Source organism: Melospiza georgiana, chromosome 1 (assembly GCF_028018845.1).
Source record: "Melospiza georgiana isolate bMelGeo1 chromosome 1, bMelGeo1.pri, whole genome shotgun sequence".
NCBI classification, from domain to species: domain Eukaryota; kingdom Metazoa; phylum Chordata; class Aves; order Passeriformes; family Passerellidae; genus Melospiza; species Melospiza georgiana.
The window spans coordinates 23,123,970-23,146,373 of NC_080430.1; the positions used below are offsets into that span (position 1 = coordinate 23,123,970).

The 22,404-nt window shown below is 38.8% G+C and overlaps 2 protein-coding genes across 2 annotated transcripts in view; one reads left to right on the plus strand and one right to left on the minus strand.

Annotated features, from left to right (window-relative positions):
* The window catches only part of CFAP69 (cilia and flagella associated protein 69), a 29,601-nt gene extending 19,581 nt beyond the window's left edge, over positions 1–10,020 (plus strand). Inside the window, exons 19-23 of the mRNA XM_058020688.1 lie at positions 938–1,014; positions 2,094–2,288; positions 3,267–3,353; positions 5,092–5,196; positions 7,230–10,020. Coding sequence (XP_057876671.1) covers positions 938–1,014; positions 2,094–2,288; positions 3,267–3,353; positions 5,092–5,196; positions 7,230–7,352 — 587 coding nt within the window. The 3' untranslated portion in view covers positions 7,353–10,020. The remainder of the gene's footprint in view (positions 1–937; positions 1,015–2,093; positions 2,289–3,266; positions 3,354–5,091; positions 5,197–7,229) is intronic.
* A 1,053-nt stretch (positions 10,021–11,073) lies between these two features.
* Positions 11,074–13,660, minus strand: FAM237B (family with sequence similarity 237 member B). Its single transcript, XM_058020698.1, has one exon. It carries the CDS (start codon positions 12,492–12,494, stop codon positions 12,084–12,086), a length of 411 nt encoding a protein of 136 aa, XP_057876681.1. The 5' UTR covers positions 12,495–13,660; the 3' UTR covers positions 11,074–12,083.
* Between the last annotated feature and the right edge of the window lie 8,744 nt (positions 13,661–22,404).

Below are 22,404 nucleotides of genomic sequence, written 5' to 3' on the forward strand. Positions count from 1 at the left end.
TGGATTCTTTACTAAAATAAAAAGGCATAAGATTTTCTTTCAGCTTTCTTCTATATTCACAGATAACCCTCCATGTTAGTTATATACATTGTACTGTCTCCTGTGAAGTACTGAAATTATATGAAATTTGACAATAACGTATGGACATATTTTATAGTCTTTTATCAGCAACTTCCTGGGTTGCTCCATAACAGCCTGGAATCTAGAAAAGCATTAGTGCTAAATGGTCTTTATTTACAGTATTTCTTTCCTTCAAAACATGATGTAATTATACTCTAGGTAGATGCTACTTTCCCAGTTACCTCACAGATGATATGATGAAGTCCAGAAAGATTTGATACTTGATAGACTATATTTACATTTTTTTAATTAAGTGCCATTATCCTTCAGTGTGCAAAAAAACAAATGAAACATAGTCTCAGCAACCATACTTCCCTACCTTTTCCTTTTCCACATACTGGGAACATTTTGTAAAAATGGAGTCATGATGCTCAAGGCATTATGCTAAAGACAATAATCTACAAGAAGGAGGGACACCCTCATTTCACAGCTTTGGAACAAAGCACTAGTATAATTTTCCTGTTGGCTAATTCACAGTTAAAGCAAACTTTATGTGCTGAACTGCTGCTGTAGAACCTGTGATCAGTAGACGCAGCTGTTTGCCTGCTTTAATAGAAATCAAACTCTTACCACAAAAGTGTAATATCCAAATGATTGGAAGGCTGACAGAGCCATTAATAAGTAAAGATTTTAGTACAGAGTGAGTATTATAGAGAAACAGGGGGTTTTTGTCAGCAAAAAATGCTCAGGATCAAAAAGTGACTGCCTGGTGTATGTATGATGAAGATTTTACATGTGTTTATATGACAAATAAGGTTTTTAGAATATTATATTTTAAGATCAATTCACCATACTGATGTGATTAATACTCTTTTAGGTTTTGAAAATTTACCTGGCTTATCTGCTAAGGACGTTGTTACACTTGCTATTATACAACATTATATTGACTTTAAAGTGAGTATAGTTCTAACAAATAATACTATTGTACCTGCATTCCCAAAAATAGCAAGTATATCTCAGGACACAGCAAAAAAATAACCCTTCAAAAGCTGTCCCCTATGTCACAAGGCACCTATAATTTTACATAGTGAAGCCAGTATTCACCAGCAAAAGAAACAATCCCACCTCCAGCATGGCATCAATCACCATCTTCTTGCTTCATATTGCTACAAATGTTTGTGACCACTCAGCAAATAAGACTAGAAACTAATGCTAGTTAAAAATAACTTGGAAAAAAATAGTTTTAACTGTTTGCCAGATCAAGACAGGAATGTGCCAGGAGTAAGAAATTGGGGAAGGACTGGACAGTAGGACTGTGTCCTTGTGTCCTTGCACAGTAAGGTCAGTTTAAGGAGACACTATTAAAAATTACATTAAAACCACATTTTTATAGTTTCCTCTGTGCTTTGCTGTCTTTGTCCCTATGTGCAGTATCCATCCATCCATCCATCCATCCATCCATCCATCCATCCATCCATCCATCCATCCATCCATTGTAAAGTTAAGAATGGTCTGCCTATAGGGACTACAGCAGGGTAACAAGCTTTGTGAGAGCTGGAGAGCTGTCTTGCTCAAAAAATGCTTTAGTTTATGATAAATTTATGCTTAGGAACAAAGTCTGTGAGAGCTTGCTGTGCTCAGGAAATAGCAAGACTCAATCTTTGGTTGATAATTCCAGCTTCTGTTGATAGCTTGTGTTGCAGTTTGCTCTAATAATGTCTGCAACTTAGGATTTTAAGAAGTAGAAGTAGAACTCAACACTTTCCTCTTGTAAATTGGTAAATTCCTTCAGAATTTCTGTAGCTATCAGCATTCTTGTTGCCCCTCTTTGAATCAAGTTTGGTCTTTGAAAGGCTTAGGGAGGCTTTTCATGACTGAATCTGGCATAGTAGTAGTGCAGTCTTACCTTGCATAAAATTTTTAAGAAGTCAAACAAAAATAAGGAGAGATATGGTTGCTCTGTTTTATTTTGAATAATTGGAACTGAAGAATGTGATAAATACTGAATATGATGTATGTTTCACATACATCAGGTTGGAGAGGTTTGGAGTGAAATATCTGCTGAAATAAAAGAAGAATTCAGGCCTGTCACATCAGATGAGAGAGCCTTGAAACTTATTTCAGAGGTGTCAGAAAATACTGGAAGAATGGTTCTTGGTCTGCAGAATGAAGCGCTTGAAAGACAACACAACCAGGAAATCAAGGAAGAGAAAAAAATTTACAAGGAAGTAAGACAAAGGAGTATTTAAATAAGGAAAGCCCACCTAAGCTTTTTTTCCCATTCTTATGCAGATTTTCTTATTATGTGATGTTGAGAATCCTGTGCCTGAACACTGCTTGAAAAGTTTAAATCTGTCTCAGCAGCCAAATTTTAACTTTAAATTAAATTAGGTTAACCTCAGTCCTCCCAGCTTCTATAAATTCCACAGTATTTAGAGAGTAACATGAAAAAATGAAGCAGCATCATCAATGATGCATCAGCAATGGGGTAATGAGAAATTAACATTATTTTACTATAGAGTTGCACTTGTGTCCATCTGTAGCAGATGACAGTACAAAGTACCTATTACAACTACACCTGCTTCTTAAAATGAAATACAAGTCTCTATTATAAGTTCCCTTGCTGAATATTCACAGGTCTTTATTACTTCAGAAAGTAGGGCTTTGTGCTTCCCAGCATGCTGTGAATGAGAAAGTATAGACATTTTCCAGCTTTGATTATGAGGCACACATTTCATGGTTTTGCTCATCTGTTGTCTCACCTTCTCCTGCTTTCTAAGAAATAAGGACATTTGGTCGAGTTGTCTGAAATCTCATGATAGTGATTTTGAGGGATTGTCCTGCATTATGATGACAGCACTTTTGTCACCTGAACTTATTCTATTACTTTTACTCCGCATTTGAGAGTGAGAATATACAGAAAGTACTCCTGAAAGAGCTGGGCCTCATCCAACATACATGTTGGAAGAGAGGAAAATTAGTTTGCACAAAAACCTCTTTGTTTACAAGGGCAGTGCATAAGTGCAGTTTTTAAAGGGCAGGTACTTTACTACATTATTGTCCAGTCTCAGGTGAGAGGGATGAGCTAAGGTAGCCAAAGGGGCAGAGCTGAATGTTCTTTTCAAATGGCACAAGCAATGAAATCAGAAGACATCTGATACCAGCATTGCGTTGCATAAATGCTGTAAATCTCATTTCTATTACAGATCCAAGCTACCCTGGTACAGAAAGAAATGATAGATAAATCTTGGCAAAATTTCTTGGCTCGGACATCGAACTATGAGGCATTGAAGGTAAGAAAACTCATGGAGCAAAAAAATTTACAATCATGATGTTGTTATAATAATCATGAAGTTCCAAACACATTTCTTAATGAATTATAAGGATGTTCAAGTAGAAGTGATAGTAAGTTTTATATTCACACAGACATAGAAGAAGTAACCGTAAGATGTATTGGAAAAGTTATACAATCTTTGATTCTTCTGACTACAACCACAAATTGGGGATCAGCATTGTCACTTGCAGTTGAGGAGTGGGTGTATATATGTGTTTTTCTTCTAAAACTGCTGAAACTATGAGTCTGTTTGTTCTTACTTTTCTTTATTTTTTCTAATTCTTCATTCTCTTTTTTAGAACAGCAAACATCTTTCAAGATGGGAAATATTTTATGATGAAAGGAGTTTCTTCTAGCAATATTGTCACTTTCCCAAAACAACATAAAAATATTAGGGTCCTGGTTTGGCAACCAGACTAAGTTGGAAAATGAATGAAATCAAACTTAAAAGAAAAGCTTTTGCAGATAAATTTAATTTTTCTTCATTTCCCAAAGGACTTGCAAAGGAGAACAATGCAAGTGTCTTCCTGGCCTGTGGAAAGATGTATACTAGAATTAGAAATTAAAAAGGGACAGAACAACTACAGACTCATTAGTTTTAACTGAGTTAAACTGAGAAGCAGTTTTAGGCACATGGGGAGGAAGGAGATTGGTATAGACTGTCAAGAATTTACCAAGGACAAATCATGCCTTGCCAATACTGCTGCGTTCTGTGATGAAATTATTTGTTCTGGAAACAGAGGAAGGGGATGCCTATTCCCTTGGCTTTAGCAAGGTTTTCAGCATGGTTCTGTGTAGCATTTGTGGTCAAAATGGGAATACACGGAGTAGATTACATACAGGTCAACTGCAAGCTGTGGGAAAAACTGGCTGGATTGATGGGCTCTAAAGGACAGTGGTCAGGGATTGAAGTTTCAGTAGTGGTCAGTTTTGAGTGATATTCCTCTGAGTTAATTATAGGGTTGATAATACAATGTTGATTTAACATTTTCATTAGTGACTTGGATATTGAATCAGTATCCATCCTCATCAAGTTCAACGTGTAATGCCTCATCCCAGGAACTGTTTAAGGCCAGGTTGGATGGGGCTCTGAGCAACCTGGTTTGGTGTCCCTGCGTATGGCATGGGAGTTGGAACTAGATAAACTTTAAGGTCCTTTCCAACCCAAATCATTCTGTGATTCTGCAGTTCTGTGACACTGAATGGAGGAAGCAATCCACATGCTGGGAGACTCTGGATGGATGGGCTGACCAAAAGCTCATGAATTTCAGGAAATGAAAATGTGAAGTCATTCACCTGGGATGTATTGAGATTGTGTTGAGATGCCTCAGTAGAGCTGGGTCTGCCTGGAGAGGCATCTCTGTGCCCTGTCTGGGGTGAAAGCTGAGGCAGCAGTGTGCTCTTGTGGCCACGGAGGCTCACAGCACCAAGGGCTGCATTGCACAGAGCACACCCTGCAGGTCACAGCAAACAGGGATTCCCTTCCCACCCTTGCACTGCCACGGCCATTTAGTCTGGCTTTGGGTGTTCAGTACAAAAAAGAGTAAAAAGACAGGGGGAAGGTACTTACAGTTAGAGGCAAATAGAATTATAACCTGATTTATTTTGTCACATTGTTTGTATATGTTCAAATGAGTGCAAATGACACAATTAATGTAGATTAAAACTATTTTACCTTTTTTTCTGACTATCTTTAGAAAGCAAAAATGCATCAGAAAACATTAATAGAGGCTTCCAGATCTAAGGCAAAGCTTCACAATGGACCAGAACATTCTACTGATATTCCAAAACTCCATACAACAGTAAGTAATCCTTAATAACACTGTTTTATTTTCACAAATAGGTAAGTGGCTGTATACATGCTGCTGCTTACACTTTCTTTAATAATGTTTATGTTGACAAGCTCAAGTACATAAGAAAGAATCTGTATCTTCTGCAAATCACCACTTCCCATTCTGACATAGCCTTAGACAAGCACTTGGCCAGAGTGAGATTCAGATCTGCAGATTACTCTGAAAAAGTGTGGGCAAGATGGGCCCTCTGCTATGTGACATATACCTGTCGTGAGACAGCCATTCATGATAACCTTGCTGAGGTTAAGACCTCCTCCTTTCATTGTTGAGTACATCTGTGCAACCTTTGATACATTCATGGAGGTATCCTTTATCAGTACCATGTTCCTGACTGCCTGGAGATACACCACTTGTGGCATCTGCAGAAACCATTTTGTTCTCATTTCTATCAGTTAATTGGAGTGTGAGAAAATAGAAAGCCTTTGTTAAGATCTAATTCACACCTAACAGCATATTTAGATGTTGAGTTTTGACAAAACATGGGGTAATCCTCAGTTCCAATAAACTGTTTTTGAGCTAACTGGATTATTTCTATGTAAGCATCACAGCTAAGGAGGGTTTAAGGGGGATAGTTTCTTTGTTGCTTATAAGTTACTCTTACATGTGAGGAAAAATGAAAAAAAATAAACATGAGGTGCTGTTTTCAAACTTGTATGAAGGTAAGAGATTCTATTTTGGGCTCTCTGGCATGAATAATAATGACAACTAAGGTGGCTGCAAATTGAAAAAGAAAAGAGAAGGTTCATGTTTGAAGTGATGGAGAAGCAAGGAACCTAATAGAAAGCAAGGGGATTGTCTCAGAGTGCTGGACTAGGATTTTTCCCACATTATCTTAAACTTCAGAAAGATATGGAAAGACACATCTGGGAATGCAAGATGAAGTGGGCTGAAACACTTATTTAGGTACTTGCATAAACAATAGTGAGGCTGTTAAACAGCAATATTTTGCAGAAAGTATCTGAAAATTTTTTACATAAGCATGAGTAATCTGGAAATTGTTAGTGGAGAGAAATATATTGTCAGATTTTATTTTAAAGGCTTGAACCTCAAGCTCTGAATGTTCATATCTTAGAGGGAGAGCATTTAAAAAGGAAATACCTTCATGGTTCTACAATCAATATTTCAATAACAGTAGATAAAAACAAGGAGAAGATTAGTCAATTTTGCATAATAGGTGTATTGAGAAAACAAATGTATCAGCAACATCATATAACATTCCACAGGTACTTTGCTGAGAAGAATTACAAATGACAGACATGGCTGGAAAATTTTTAATGCAACAATCTGCCTAACACTCTCAGCAGGGAGAGATGAAGATTAAGCTAAGATGGCTATTGCAAATCAGTTATGGTCAGCTAATCAAACGTGAGCTACATGCATGCAAGGAGTTGTATTTTTTTTTTCAGTAGGTCATGATTAGAAGACAGAGCTGTTACTCAAGGATATTTATTCCAAGACTCCCAACCCATTCAATATAAAGAGTAGTAATGAGTCTGGAAAGGATATGTGTCTTTCAGTCTTGGAGATTTCCTGGAGCAGTAGTTCTATGCAATTGCATTTTGAGAGAAAGAGGGCCCATTCTTTTTTTTTTTTTTCCCTTATTTGGAGTAACAAGTAATAATTTATAGTGGAATTCTGAGGTCACAGACTGTGGCTGACATCCTATACGAATCCAAATAACATTGTACAGCAAACTTCTATTGGATAAAGGCTTGATTTTCTTTTTTGCAATTCATAAATCAGACTGGAAGGTAGAAAAGCAAAGCATGTAACAGCACCCACTGAAAAAACACTCTCTCCTTTTTTTTGTATTGATGGAAACAAATTGTGAATTTAGGATAAAGGATAGTTTTAGTGGCCCTCAGAAACCTGAGGGCATCTCCACCAACAGAATATTTTCAAAAGGCAGTTCATGATTTAACTCTACTCTCATTTTAAATGCTAGCATGAGAGTTAAGCAATGTATTTATTTTGTATTTCAGGTTGCACCTGGTCGCTGTGTAACTGTGGAAGGGCTTTGTCAGGAAGGGCTGCGGGCTGATACAGACTCTGCTCTTAGAAAGTCCACTGTTGGTAGAGCCATCAGAAGCAATCAAAAGAGATAAAACTTTGGACTCAGTCAAGAAAAAATCAGTACCTGTAGAATAGATGCTGTTCAAAGAGTGGTATATTAATACGTAGTTACCTATGTGTAGATACAAGATAAAATCTGGTTTTAATTACTTGAAAAATTGTTTAGAACATCAAAAGAGTAAAATTATATTTTCTCATAATTATATAATACAGGGATGTTTTATTAATAAAGTCCCCTGTACAGGATGGTACAAAGGTATGTTAGTCTAGTGACTTTGTGTGCTAATATCCACTGTCAACAGGTCCACTATTTTAATTTCCTGACACATTCCATACATTGCAGTTTAAGCATCTCATTGAACAGGGTCATAAATCTTCACATAAACACATTTGATTCTTCATTTTCCTGAATACCATACCCACATGGTTTTTGTCCAAGCCCATTCTGTTTCTTGAATTGCCACTTTTAGCATCAGGACTTCTGACATCCAAGTTTTCATCTAAACACTCGCTAAGGAGCTTGTTTGTGCCAGCAGTTTCTCCCGGCCTGTTGGAGAGGCCTGCTGGAATGTCCTTCTCCATTTGGGTTGCTCACAGCTCTTTAACTGATCTTACTAATCTAATAATTGTTGGGCTCTTATCCCCGTTGTCTCCAGAAAGAATTCATTTTCTTCCACCTTTGCACCTCTAGAATGCCTACACGAACTGGTGAGCAGCAGACCTCTGTGTAGATGACTCAATTTCTGAGCTATTTTCTTTTTTAATTTGGCCAATGCCAGAATTCACTGTTATACAATAGCACAAGACTCCCTGAGGCTCTTAATTCTAAAACCATTTGCTGTCCAGTGCTATGGCATAAATTTCTGTGACATGGCAAGCTTTTATGCTGTGACATACAAACTGGCACTTAGTTTGTCTTTTTTGCCTGTCACCAATATCTTGAGAAAAGCACAAACTTTTGTTTTTTTAACTGCCAGCTTAAAAAAAGGAAATAAATTTGAGCTAAACATACTCCAACTCACTTTTTTTTTACTTCCTGGAAGAGGGATGGGATAGGGTGCGTGTATAAGTGTATCTTCAAAATGTTTCTCACACAACAAGACAAACATAGAAATAGTGGCATTAAAAATAAAGGCAAATACTTTTGTTTCAAAATTGACTACCTAAATTTTATAAAAAGAAGAACCCTAAGAAAATAATTACATAAAATAAAACATATATATGAAAAATGATATTTGACATTTAGAAAAACCTCTATAAATGCATTTTCCAAAAATCAGAAGGATTTTTTTTTATGGGCAGGTGTGTTACACCCTTGTTGAGTAAGAAAGTCATCACATTGTAGAGTAGAAAAGTCATCTAATACTTAGAGAAATTAAATTGAGTTGTGCTAATTTAATTTAACTTTTTATGGTGACCCTTCGCTGACTTATAATTTTAGCTATTATCTAATTTAATTATTACATTTTCCCAAGACTATCTGTATAAAGTTTGTTTTATTAAACTAGCCTATTTGTATTTCTTACCTGCCTACAAGAAAAGTTAGCCAAGGTATATAAAGATTCTCTAACTGAAGTCCTGTGTCGAATAGTTTTGCTCAGTTTTTTATGTTTACATTTCTCTGACAAGGCTAATAAAGCCTTGCTGCTTTATTACTGGTTTAGAGGATGTGTGGTCTGTTGTCTTTCTACAATTAAAACCAAATGATACATATTTTATTAGGAGACCAAAGACTGTGACGTTTGGAGGGGTTTTTACTTGCTTTTTTACATGCACATATGTGAATGTGTAGGTGACTCATTACTACTGGCAGCAAGGCAAAGGCCCGTTTAAAAAATGTAGAGGACATGTAAGCCCTCCCAATTTCTGAGCAAAAACTACAGCAATACACTGTAGCCAAGGTATGGATAAAGAACCAGAAATCAGTTTTGCTTTTGCAAAAGTCACAGAGTGAGCCCCGTGGCATTCTCCCACAACTGTATTGTTTCTGCTACAGACACTCTGACTGTAAATGAGCAGCTGCAAATGCAAATGCTCTTGGTAATTAAGCATTGATGTTAATTAATAATGACTGGAGAATGAAGGGGACAAAATTTCCCCAAATAGTTGCATTTGTCCTTCATAAATCAGTACTGACACAAGCAGCACACAGCACAAACAGCGTTTGATTTTGTCAGACAGCCATGGACCATAGTTTGGCTGTTGCAGGGAGAAACATTCGACACCCAGGAAGCTGGGCTTGCTGTCCCTGCTGTAACCCAGGGGTGCAAAAAGAGGGGGTAGTGGTGGAAGGAGAGATAATCCCATCCCTCATGCTGACAGGCCAGGAGCAGTCAGCTGTGGAAAGCCAAAGATGTACACCATAGCATGTCCACCTGGAATTTGATTCACTGCTGCTGCCACCTGGGGTTCGTAATCACCTGCCCCTTTGGCAGACAGCACAGGGTGACCAAAGCAATTGATTGTTCAAACATTCTGGAAACAATTATGGTGGATGCTAAGCACTTTAGTGTCTTATAGAAAACTAACTAAAGCAGACTTAGTGCCTGAAGAAGGATGAAGCTTTTAAAACTGCCTAAGATACCTTGCTCTGACATTCAATTAAAAGAGGAAATAATAATAGAGGAAACAATCCCTTTAAAATGTTATTATACGTTAACGCTTCCGTAGGTGATCAGTGTAGGTGAACAAGGGGCATTTTTTAATATTGTTTATGCCAGTTAAAATTTCTGTTGTAAATGCAATGCAGTACACAGCTTTATCAACTGGATACTGCTGGGGCAGGTTAGACAATTGCTCTCAACCTGCTGCTCATCATAATGTATCAATTCCTGAAGTTGCTGTGTGTGGGTGTGTAATAACTCCATCTGCTCAAAACTGTTATTTCTATCAGGACCAAAGTGATGTTCATGGGTCAGAAAAATCTCTCACTACTTTTGTACCCTCTCCAGAATACTGTAGGAGATATATTTTAGAGGATGCAGTTCAATATTGTATTTACCTAAATGAACATTTACAAGTCTATGAGACTTGTTGGATATTTTACAAACTATATATGAGCTTGGCATTATGTGGGATGGATTTCTTGTTCCTTATATATGCTTTTACAGCATGAGTACTATTTCCTAAAATAATTAAAAGCAACTGTAATCTCATAAAAGTCTAAAATACAACAGGGACTGAACAAGCTGCATTGCCCAAGGAGTAAAGCAGAGAACAGTCAGCATTTCTTAGGATTTTTTATGCTCAGAAGAATTGGATTTAGGAGGCAGTTAACCTCCTTGAATTATTTTATCCATGCTCAATGGTTTACACCGAGAGCAGCAGTTGAATCAGCCCATCCCTCTTTTGAACCACTTGGTGCAATGACAGGGATGGGCTGCATCACCTTATTTGCTGTCTTGTGTAAAGCATGTCACATAGTACTGGCATCAAATAACATATTAATAGGCAAGAAAGCTACTGCTATTCAGACCTTGCTGCTTAGAAAAATACTTTAATTAATCCATAGCTTAGTCTAAGCAATGATAAAATACAAAGTCTAGACTGCACAGGACATTACAATGAGCATAATCCTTCCCTTTAGCTTAATGTCCCACCTCCTTCTTTTTTTCTTTTTTTCTTCAATTCTTAAGGTTAATAGTATGTGCAAGACAATTTATAAAATAGTTGCAGTTGCAGAATGTATAAAAATTTGGGTTTCCATCAAAATTAACTTTTAAAAAGAGAATTATTGGAAAATACATGACTCTGCAAAAATATGATACATCCAGACTTTAAAGTTTATGTGGGAAAACAAATGTGTTGACTCAGAACACATTCACACATGGAGGGAGGAAAAGGCAAGCTTAGTAGACTGCAAGACAGGAAAGCAAAGGGACAGTGTGGGGGTTCATGTACTTATCAGTTTAGGAGTGATTAAGTACTTTAAACAAAAAGAAAAGAAAAAAAAAGGGTTGAACCATGCCAAGGGATTTCTCCAAATATCTACAAAACATATTGTGATTTTGTGCTCCTTCGTTTTGATGTTGCCTTGTTTAAGTATCTTCATTTTCTCTCCTTTTGGCCTAAAATGGATTGGTGAAAGCAGACCCTGCAAGATTATGAAAAACAGGTAGTTATTGTCCAAGCAATATATTAGAAATGTTATGATTAAATATTCTTCATGTTCATTCCAAGAACCTGAATCATCTGACAGGGTACATCAGAAAAAAGCCTATTGCTGAGGAGGAATGAGGTCAACAGATCTAGGAGTGGTTAGTAAGATGTAAAGTCACCTACATGATCTCAGTTCAGACATCATGATGACCCGAACCTGTCACTGTTTAATGATTCACAGTGACCATGACATCACATTATATGTCAGTAGTTTTACTGGGAAAAATAGGACTCAGACCATCAGGGGTTTGAACTTCCCTTCTGCAGAACAATGAATCCCCAATGCTGAGTCTGAACTCCTAATACCAGGAAACTTTGAGTATTGTAATTACTTATCCATGTGTTGTCATTGATATGCACACTGTGATAAACAGACAATGCAGCATCCATTTCCACACACTTCCACATGCATACCCAGTATTTTTTACACTTTGTTAAATATAGAAATGTGGTACTCTTAACTACCAGCGTCTCGTGTATTGTGAAAGTAGCTACCATTGAAAGATGCAAACACTTCCGACAAGTAGAGACAGAAAATTGGAAATTAGTATATTGAGCTGTCTAAACAATGAAGGGTGAGGATGGAGCATTGGTTCAGTTCAATATTAGTACCATATCCTATAACTATAGTTACCTCCTAAAGTTCTGTGTGAGTAGGTGGAAGAATATTTGGGAGATGTTAATTGTCTTCTGCCCATTCCATGGGATCTTGAGAGCACACAGTCTACATACATGTCCCAGAAGTTCTGGGCTAAATCATTGAAGAGATCATTGTGCTTGGGCTTAGGGGATTCCTTTAGGAACATCATGAAGTCCCAGAGAGCAATGACTGTATCTGCTACCTTGAGTTTCTTCATTTCCACCAGCCCATGGGACGATACCTCCCAGCACTGATGGTCAATCTCACGAAGGCTTGGAGGAGTTTCTTTTTGATACTCTAGATTGGCATGAACCAAATTCACTAATAACATACAGCCCAGCTGAAGACACCACAATCGTTTCCATACAAATTCCATACTTGAAGAAGATACCTGAAAAGAAGTGAATAAAATCACTGTGATTCTGACATTATATAGTTCATTGTCACATAACTCTCATGGGTACCCCAAGAGATCATTTAGAAGAGATCATTTGATTCAGAAAAATACCTTTTTACCAAACCATGGAATAAATACCAGTCAATGAGCCCTAATGCTGGAAGCTAGTTTTGCACCTTGAAATTGTTAATGCCATTTAGAATATGAAAACCCAAAACAAAAAGTTACAGCCAATGTCAGAACTGCTCTTTGAGACCAGCACTTCTTACCTTAACCTCCTGTGCTTAGATTGTCAGTAAAATCAGGTTAATATCAGATGCCTAAAGAGTCCTAGTGGTATGCTATTTTAAGTTAGTGCAAACAAATAACAATTGTAAACAGCCAGTCTTTCATGGAAAGTCTGACTCAGAAAGATGGTAATGAAGGAATGGTAAATCAGACTGTACAGTGTATTGGGTGAGTGTAGGCATGCTATGAACTCATTCAGCAGCTGTTGCTTCCAAGAATGGAGGAGGGAAAATTCCTTTTTGGCTTATATTAGAAAATTAAGTAAGATTTTGGCATTATTTGGCATTATTATTTCTAGTATATATGGAAAACAGAGAAAGTATCTGGAGAATTGGAGATGGAAAGAGCAATAAAACAGGAGGCATAATAAGAACTTCAAATGCTACAGAGAATGTATTCTTTACTATACAGAGATTCCCCCTGGGAAAAATGCAGTCTTCCTATGATGTGTATTCTATATCCTTGAATAAAGTTTAAACAGAACAGCACTGGAACACCTGATTATTTTTTTTTAAATCAGTCCCTTTTATCAAGATAAAGTGCAGAGGAGCAGGAGAATAAACATAAAGAGAAAACAAATCAAACGAAAAAGACAAGCATAGGAAGAAGTCTGAAAAAAAGTCAGTCAAAACTTTCAGACAGTGCCCCTTATTTTGGTATCCTGAATCAATTCAATTTTAAGTAGTTGGTGCCATGCTTATTCTCACAGTTTCCAATTTGGAGTGTAAAATACAATTACAAAAATGATGTGAGGTTTTGTACAGAAAAAAAAGGCAACATTTTGGGCAGCTGTGCAAATTTTACTAGGAATTTGGCCAGAATTGCAAGTGTGCTCTTCCACTCAAAATATCTCTGGTCACTGTCAATATTAAAAGCTAGTCTGTGATATCTTTAATATCACATTGTGTTAGCACATTGTGCTAACACACTGACATCCTTTCTGCAACTCCTACTGATGGAATTAGAGAGGGAATAATCCATAGATCATACAACTTTTATGTGGAATGTCTGTAAGAATACAGAGTTGGGGTGACACCATGGAGTTCACAGTCACACCAAACTGGGTCAGAACCAGGACAGCTTGAAATAGGCCTTTTTGCTGTGGCCTCAGGGTCCTGGGATGATTTTTAGTTTGAATGTGTAATCAATCACACTGCTGCAGCCACCTGAGGTCCCTAATCACGTATTCCTTTACTTCAGCTTCTGAACCCAAGGAACTGAGCTGGACAGATACCCTCCAACTTAGCTCCTTCCTAAAAGCCCAGGCAGCTACATTTCAACAGGCAGCAGGATTACCTGCCTCAGCATCCTGAGAGCTTATCAGCATGCATTACTTTTCTTCTTTGGGTTCTTAGAAAACTGGTTCCAGCAAACAAGCAAGGATGGAAATGCTTCTCTTCTCATTTCCACTTAGGCACCAGCGTTCAGAGGAAGGACACATTGGCACTTTCCTACAAAGTAGGAAAACGGCAGCCAGGAAACAACCAACATTTTCAGTTGTTCTGATTTCATGTTTTAATCCAGCTAAAAACTGAAATGCTAAAGGCCCATTTGAACAGCACAAACAGGAGCAGAGAACACAACAAACCTCAGAGACTTTGAACTAGTAACCCACTATTCAGCACAAGAGAGAGGAATTTCACAGAGGCAGTAACTAAAGAGCCACAGCAGAAGTTCTACTTACAGTCTTTGAGCGAGGAGATGGAAAGCAGTAGCCTTGAAAAAGAGAAGTCAGCCACTTGGAGATAAAGAGAGACATTCATGGGAGGGCTGCAAGTGCCTGGCAGCTGCTGGATGCTGCGGGGATGCCGAGGGTACAGTGCACAGGGAGGGCTGTGCCACTGGCAAGGCAGCAGCAGCAGCAGCTGAGCTCGGGTCGGGGAAGGGTGGGGGGAGCTGTGGCAGCCCCACCTCTCTCTGCAGCAGCGCCCAGTGCCAGCCCAGCCTGGGCTGGGGCATCACCTGCAGACACTGCCCTCGGGGAGGGGCAGAGGGCTCTCGGAGCAGGCAAACATAATGGATAGCAAATCCTAATCAGGAACAGGAACACTCTCATCTAATAAACTCCCATCATAAACCTAGCTTTCCATGCACGCTCTCGTTTGCCCACCAGAACATGCAGGGACAATGTTCAAAGTAATGAAAAAGAACAAATATGTGGTAAAATTGGGTCTGTTAAGGGTTAATCACAACATGATTTGGTGGAGTTCAACGTGACAGGAACAGTCAGATAGTTTTTTCAAGTAGAAATTTAGTAATTTCTGTCAAAAATCAAAATATGGAATGCTTAAGCACAAATACAAATCTGCTCTGAAATGACAGAGTGTCGTGAACATATTGTAATGTTCATGTCATTATATATTGTAATGTTCACAATAATTTTGTATTTTCTGGAAGCCTTACCAGCTAAGCTATGTCAACACTGTTTCAAAATCTTGCTTCAAAAAGTATGGCGTGTTTGAACCTACCTAACTAAATAGAAGGAAATATCTGCAAGACAGGAATATAGTTAGTTTATCTCTGAACTCGTTGTATCATTGAAAGGAGCTAAAGCTCTGTTAGATGCAGTTATTCCTTGAAATTCTAAGGCAGTGTTCATAAAAAAGAAATTAAAGTCTTAGAAAGACTTCACAAAGAACCTACCTTTAAGTGAGCTCCTTTGTCTCACTAATAAAAAACAGCATTCAGTAAGTTTTCAAGTTAAGAAAATGTTCCCTTTTTGTTTGGTTTATGCACTATCAAACTTATTAGTGTTGTCAGTGTCACAGTGAAACTGCCAAAATTTCAAAGGCATTTTAAGGCATGTAAAGAGGTGGGCAGTTCCACAGCTGCTTGGCTGTTTCAATGCCTTCTCATTTCATTTCTGTTTAAAACATCTAGGTGTAGCACAGGCTACTGGTGCAAACACAGTGATTTTCCTTCTACTCCAACAGCCACGGAATGCAGCCTTTCATCATATTTCTTCATCCTACAGATTCATTTTTATCACTCTCCTCTCCTCTTTTCCTTTTTCTAGTTAAATCCACCATTTTAGTCTTAAAACATGGTACTTGCAGAACACACCTATAGAAATCAAAATGCTGAGGAATAGATTTTTGTTGGGAAAATCTTTTCAAATAAAAATACTTCTTTTAAAATGTCCCCTCGTCAACAATGTTCTCTTAGGAATCTACATGAAGATTCAATGATAATGTCTTAAAAAATCCCATCTCTATGTGAAAAAGGTTCTGAAGGCTAACTCCTCTATTTTTATTTTCCTTTCTGATGTTATCCACTTTGTCAGTCATGCAGTGAGGGATCATCACCTGTGGGGTAATGCCACCTGGAACAAGGATGAACCCATGAATTAAAGTTAGCAGAATCAAAATGGAAACTAATAATCCTGTGAAATGTTACATGAAGTTTGTAGGATGGAAGCATTATGAAGACAGTCACTGATCATGTTTATTAAGTTAATCACTTAAATTTCTATTTCAGAACAAGAAAAGTCAAGGAAAGTCAAGAAAAATCAATCTGTGACCACCTTTGTAACATCTAACATATCTGAAAGCTACACAAAAGCTTGGGCTGAAGGGGAAATCCTTAAAGCAGAGAACATATCCATGGACTTTGGAAAGGTGTTTTTTTGAGATAATGACTAAATGTAAATGGGATTTAGAGAAAAATTGTGTTGTGTTCTTAATTCTGCAGGGCTTCCAAAAAAATTCCAAAGCTGCAGCCTACAGCATACAGCTTACATATAAACCCAAGGAGTCCAGCACAGCTGCTTGACACTGAGTTTTATTAGATGGCTCATATGGCTTACAGTAAAAGTATCTATTTATGTGATTTTTAATTTTTTAGTTAATAGGTTTAATCTGGGCAAAATAAAATGTTTCCCTCAAAATTCTTCCAGCAGTGATACCTTCCCATGGCAGGTGTGTTAAACTGTTGTACTTCTATTTACTCCTTCTATTATGACAGCTGAAGTGCTTCCATCTAGTGGGACTTTATGGTACTGAAGAGTGTATCCTTGCTGTTGGGTAAATCTCTTTATCTTTCCCCATAAAACTGTAAAATTAATACATCAATATTTTACAATATTTGGACCTTGGGTATGTTGGTGAAGTTATTTCTCTCGATTAAAAAGACCATTATGCAAACTTACCAGCTATGTGCACGTACAGAAAGGCAAGGAAAGAAAAAACAACTTTCATTTTTTGACTACTTCAATTCTATGTTAAATAAAACTGTATTGCTAAAATATTTCTGCTTATTTTATACATATTTTCATCTAATTTAGTTCTTTTCTAGACTGAGAAAAAGTCTGAGACTGACTGACTTGCATCACATAAAGCAAATTTCAAAAATCTGCTGGTGGAAGTTCTAAAATTGTTGGGGGAAGAGATTTTATGGCTTCTTCTTGTTAGAGTTGATGACAGTGCACTACTTAGTAATTTATACCATGAGAGAAAAGAAACAGAGGGGTAAAACGGTGATTTGAGTAGCGGTACCCCTGTGATTTTCAAGCAATCATATACAAATATGTGAAGTACACAGTAAAAATGAAAGAGCAGGAACTGAAGCATTACTTAGGATGAAACTCAGAATATGCATTGACTATATATAAGTCAGTCTGGAAAGCTTTAAAATGCTCCCAGCCTTTTGTGACTGAATTATATATATATATCTGTGACATAGGCACACTTGTTCATAAACAGGATTGATTCACTGAGGATAAAGAATTGAGTCACCTTCTGCATCACTGATTAGCAGCTTCTGAAGTAAAAAATGACAGAGTGATGTTCTGCCATCAGGCTTGACAATGAAGCCTGCCCTGTTACTGAAAATCAAGTATGACACACACAATGCAAGCAGGAGAGGAAGGTGATGGAATCGTCCTGCCCTGGCAAACAGAGTCTCTTCAGGAGACCAGATACATTTCTGAAGTCAAGTATTTAGACAATGAAACATATAAATATCTTCAAACTTCAGAGTGTTAAATGATTCTGTTTCAGTAATTCTTAGCATCATGTATGTGTGATAAGCCACTTAATGTTATTGATGGTTTCAGAAAATGCACAATGCCACATTTCAAATGAAATTTTGCTTAATTCCCTGCTGGCATGAGCTTGTTGGCATAAATTTGCTCTCTGTTGAAACAAATATAGTGTTATGTCAATAAGTTCAACACCTTTAACTCATAACATATAGGAGACCTGCTTTCCTCTATTTCTGTTTTTTGAGGTCAAGTTGTGGACTGATTACATGACATCAATTAACACTGGTTAGTACTGCTGGCACTTCTGGGCCAGTCCCCACATTAACACATTCACCTTCTGCTGCACAGTAAGGAAGTGCAGCACACTGAATTTAAGGCTCTGCTAAAGTAGACCAGCTTCAGACTAGGCTGCTCTTAACAGCTGAAAGGACTAAATTCAAACACTGTGGACCACAAAAGCATAACACAGCACAAAACCAAGGTGTAATTTGATACATACTTGTACTGGTATCCAAGGAGGGCTCTGGGCCTGTCACTTGATCCTTGAAGAACTATCTACAACTTACCTGTGCTTTTTTCATCTCCCTTAAAAGTTCTTTTGCTTACTTCCTTCTTTCTGTTCTTTTCTATAGAATGTTGACATCATATAGTTTACTGAAGTCACAGTAACTCAGTCTAGCTGTTGCATTCATAAGGACTTCAGAACCTTGCCTACTATTCAGAAAAAACTGACAAGTCCTTCCCATATTATTAATCACAAACCTGCACAAAATGTTCTGCTGTTTGTACTATGAATTGGCATGGTAACACAGAACAGCAAGATCCTCCTGAATGACAGGGACTCGTTCCCTGCCACTACAAAAAACCCTCTGTTGTACAATCACCTCATACATTTATCAAGTGCCATATTAAAAATAGAAATAGTTTTGTTCCCACTAATTCCATGAAAAAGCAGTTTCATTAGTCAATTGCAGTAATGACTAGAAACATGATTCTGGTTTCCTGATATATTTATTACTGAATAGTACATATCTGTTTGTTCTTGTGTCTTTCCCCTTCATTTAAATGGTTTTCATCCTTTATGTTTATTTTCCTGATATATTTATACATAGCACTTGTGTCTCCTTTCTGGTTTTGTTTTATTGCAGTAAACAAGCTGAGCCATTCTAAGATCTGTTCTTTTGAAAGGCTCTCAAGGTCTCTGATGATGAACCCAGCTTCCCTCTAGCCCTCTCTTAGTTCAACATTAGCTCAGCTACAGAACAATTGATTAGGTGTTCACAGTACCCCAAATGAGATTTCACCAGGGCCTTACACAATGGCTTTAATACCTCCCTACATTAAATGAAATCCATCTCCTGAGATACTTGTGTTGGTTCAATCCCAGCCAGCAACTAAGCACCATGTAGCTGCTCCCTCACTCCCTCACGAGCAGGATGGGGGAAAGAATTGGCAGTGTAAAAGTGGGTTGAGATACACACACTTTAATAGGGAAAGCAAAAGCCGTGCAGCAAACAAAGCAAAACAAGGAATCATTCCCATGGGCAGGCTGGTGTTCTGCAGAAAAGCAGGGCCCTGTGACACCTAACAGTGACTTGGGAAGACAAACACCTTGACTTTGAACTGTTCTCCTCCCTTCCTTCTTCTTTCCTGGCCTTTTTTACTGATCATGGTGCCACATGGTATGGGATATGCTTTGGTCAGCTGGGGCCAGCTGTCCTGGCTGTGTCCCTTCCCAGTTTCCCATGCACTCACAGCCCACTCACTGGTGGAGTGGGGTGAGGAGCAGAAAAGGTCTTGGCTCCATGCAAGCCCTGCTCAGCAATAAAATTCCCTGCATTATCAACACTCTTCTTAGCACAAATCCAAACCACAGCCCCATTCAAGTCACTGTGAAAAAAATTAACTCTATCCCAACCAAAAGTAGCACATTTCTGTACTTATGGTGACTCCTAAGAATATCTCATTTCCAAATTTCATGAGCATTTTCTTACTGATTTTATCAGGACTACTACAAAAAATATCAAATAAGACCATCCTAAAACAAACCCTTTAAGCCTGACACCTTTCTTTTCAACCTTATGTGTGGCTATCTCATTTTTTCAGTTTCTCTCCTAACCCCAATATGCTCATTCCTTCCCAGGTAATACCATATCAAATGTTTTTGGGAATTAATACAGCAAATTTGAGTTTTTCCAAAGCTTTGCAATGAGACTGAGACCAGGTTTTAGGCTCTGTGGTTGGCCAGGTCACTTTTCTTCTTTTCAAAGATAAGCAATTACAGTCCATGTTCAGCTGACCTAACTTCAAAGACTTGGAGAGAGAGATGAACATAGCAGGGAGCTGTTCATGATGAGGTTTGACCTCTGGACACATCTGAGTACAGAAGAGGAGTCTCAGCCTGCAAGCCCTCAGTTAAATGCCTCAAGGACAAGGCCAGGCCCACATTTGCTACTTTCCAGTCATGACATTCTTATCTGATCAGTTCAAAACACTTCCCAGCAGATTTCACATATTACCTGCTTCAGGACTGCAGATGTGCTCCCCATGATCTGAAAGCACAACATGGGAGTTCTGAATTTTTTGCTGGGGTAATCATTTCTGTTCTGCCATTCACATGAACCTAAATATTCTGCTGAGCCATTTAGAATGTATAAGGCATACCACTGTTTTCTAGATAACATGCATTGTTAAAGTAATTTTTAGTATTAAATTACTGTAAATGTTAATGATTCTTCTCAGGCAGCTAACTGGTGCAATCAAGAATGTAAAACCTTGTGGAAAGCTGTAAAAAGGAACAGGAAAATATTTACTTTTTGATGAGGATTAGTGCTTTAAAAAAATCCACAAAAAAATAGTCATATTGTCTAAGAAATATTTACCTACAAAATAAAAGCTTATGAAAGAACTTGGGGGTGATTTTTCTCCTCTGCTCTGCTGTCATGAGATTCCACCTGGAGCACCGTGTGCAGTTCTGGTGCCCCCAACACAAGAAGGACATTGAACTGTTGAAGCAAGCCCAGAGGAGGCCATGAAGCTGCTAAGGGGATGGGATGATCTCCCCTCTGAAGACAGACCAGGAAAAATTGGGCTGTTTGGCCTGGCAGAGATTGTGTTGAGACTTCAGGGTAACCTTTAAGTATGTGGAGTGGCTGTACAGGGAAGATGGAGAGGGACTTATCCAGAGCTGTGGTGATAGTACAAGGGCAATAGGTTCAAACCAAAAGAGGAAATATTTAGGTTAGGTACACAGAAAATGTCCTTTACTGTGAGGGTGGGGAGGCACTGCACAGGTGCCCAGAGAAGCTGTGGATGCCCCATCCCTGGAAGTGTTCAAGGCCAGGTTGATAAGGACTTTAGAACAACCTGGTCTAGTGGAAGGTGTCTCTCTCATGACAGGGGAATTGGAACTGGATGATCTTTAAGGTCCCTTCCAATACAAACCACTCTATGACTCTTATGATTTTTTCACCAATTTTACTCTTCAGACCTTACTGATATCACAATTTACAAAATAATTTCTTATTTATGACCATTTAAAAACTACAAAGTACTTTAAACCTTATTAAAGTAATGTATTTTAAACTGTCATACTTATCCTGAAAATTAGCATAATTTAAAGATCAGGTCCCAATTGCTTGAGGGAGGACACACCAGCAGTATGACCAACAGCTTTAAAGCAGTGTGGCTGCATGGGGACAGCCAACAGCAGATGCTGCCTCGAGCCAGCACACAGGTTCCAAGGAGAACACGCTGCTGGAGAGCGCTGATGTTCACCAAAACCCGGCCGCTCCTGCAGCTGGGACTCTCAGGCACTCCTATTGCTGCCAATTTAGGGGCTCTCTAAATACAGACAGAGCCAGGTTTCAAACCTCTCCTTTGCAAAGGAGACAGTTTATTCTGCACAGGGTGCAAGGTGGAAATTTTCCACAAATCAAGCATACCAATTCTCAAAACTTTACACTATATATATACATTTTAGCAAGCAAAGTCACAGTTCATTGGCTACAAGTTATCTAGTTATTAAAGTACCGTATCTCCTGTTGCTTAAATTATTATTTCCTTTCCTAAACTATTTAGTCCACGTGCTCAGTCTTCTATTCTTTTCATTTGGTGTACTGATGGTCGCCACCTCCCACTGCGGGATTCTAAAGCCCATGAACTGGCACCAATCCCTTGCATTACAAAGGCTACGGGGACCTGTGGCACCAGCCAAGGGACAAGAGATGGCCAGTGACATAGCAGGAGCCGACTCCTCAACAGGAATGCGCAATAAACGCCCAGGTGTTCCTTTGCCCAGGGTCCCTCCTTTGAGGTTACGAGGCCTGTTTCACTGGAGAGGCAGGACCCGTTCTCATCGTCTGTAACTCTCCGGACGATTTGTTAACTCCCTCTGGCCCTGCGGGTCTCGGCGTCGCTGCCGCCCTTCGGCCCGAGGTGCGGGCCCGGCCGTGTCAGGAGCGGGGCCGAGCCGTGTCAGGAGCGGGGCCGAGCCGTGTCAGGAGCGGGGCCCGGCCGTGTCAGGAGCGAGGCCCGGCCGTGCCAGGCAGCGGGCCGGCCCCGCAGCGCCGGGGCTCGGAGCGGCCGCCGGCTCCTCAGCAGCAGCAGCGGCGGCGACGG

Excerpts from the sequence above, each read along its gene's own strand:
- FAM237B (XM_058020698.1), bottom strand. The coding sequence starts at position 12,494 with ATGGAATTTGTATGGAAACGATTGTGGTGTCTTCAGCTGGGCTGTATG.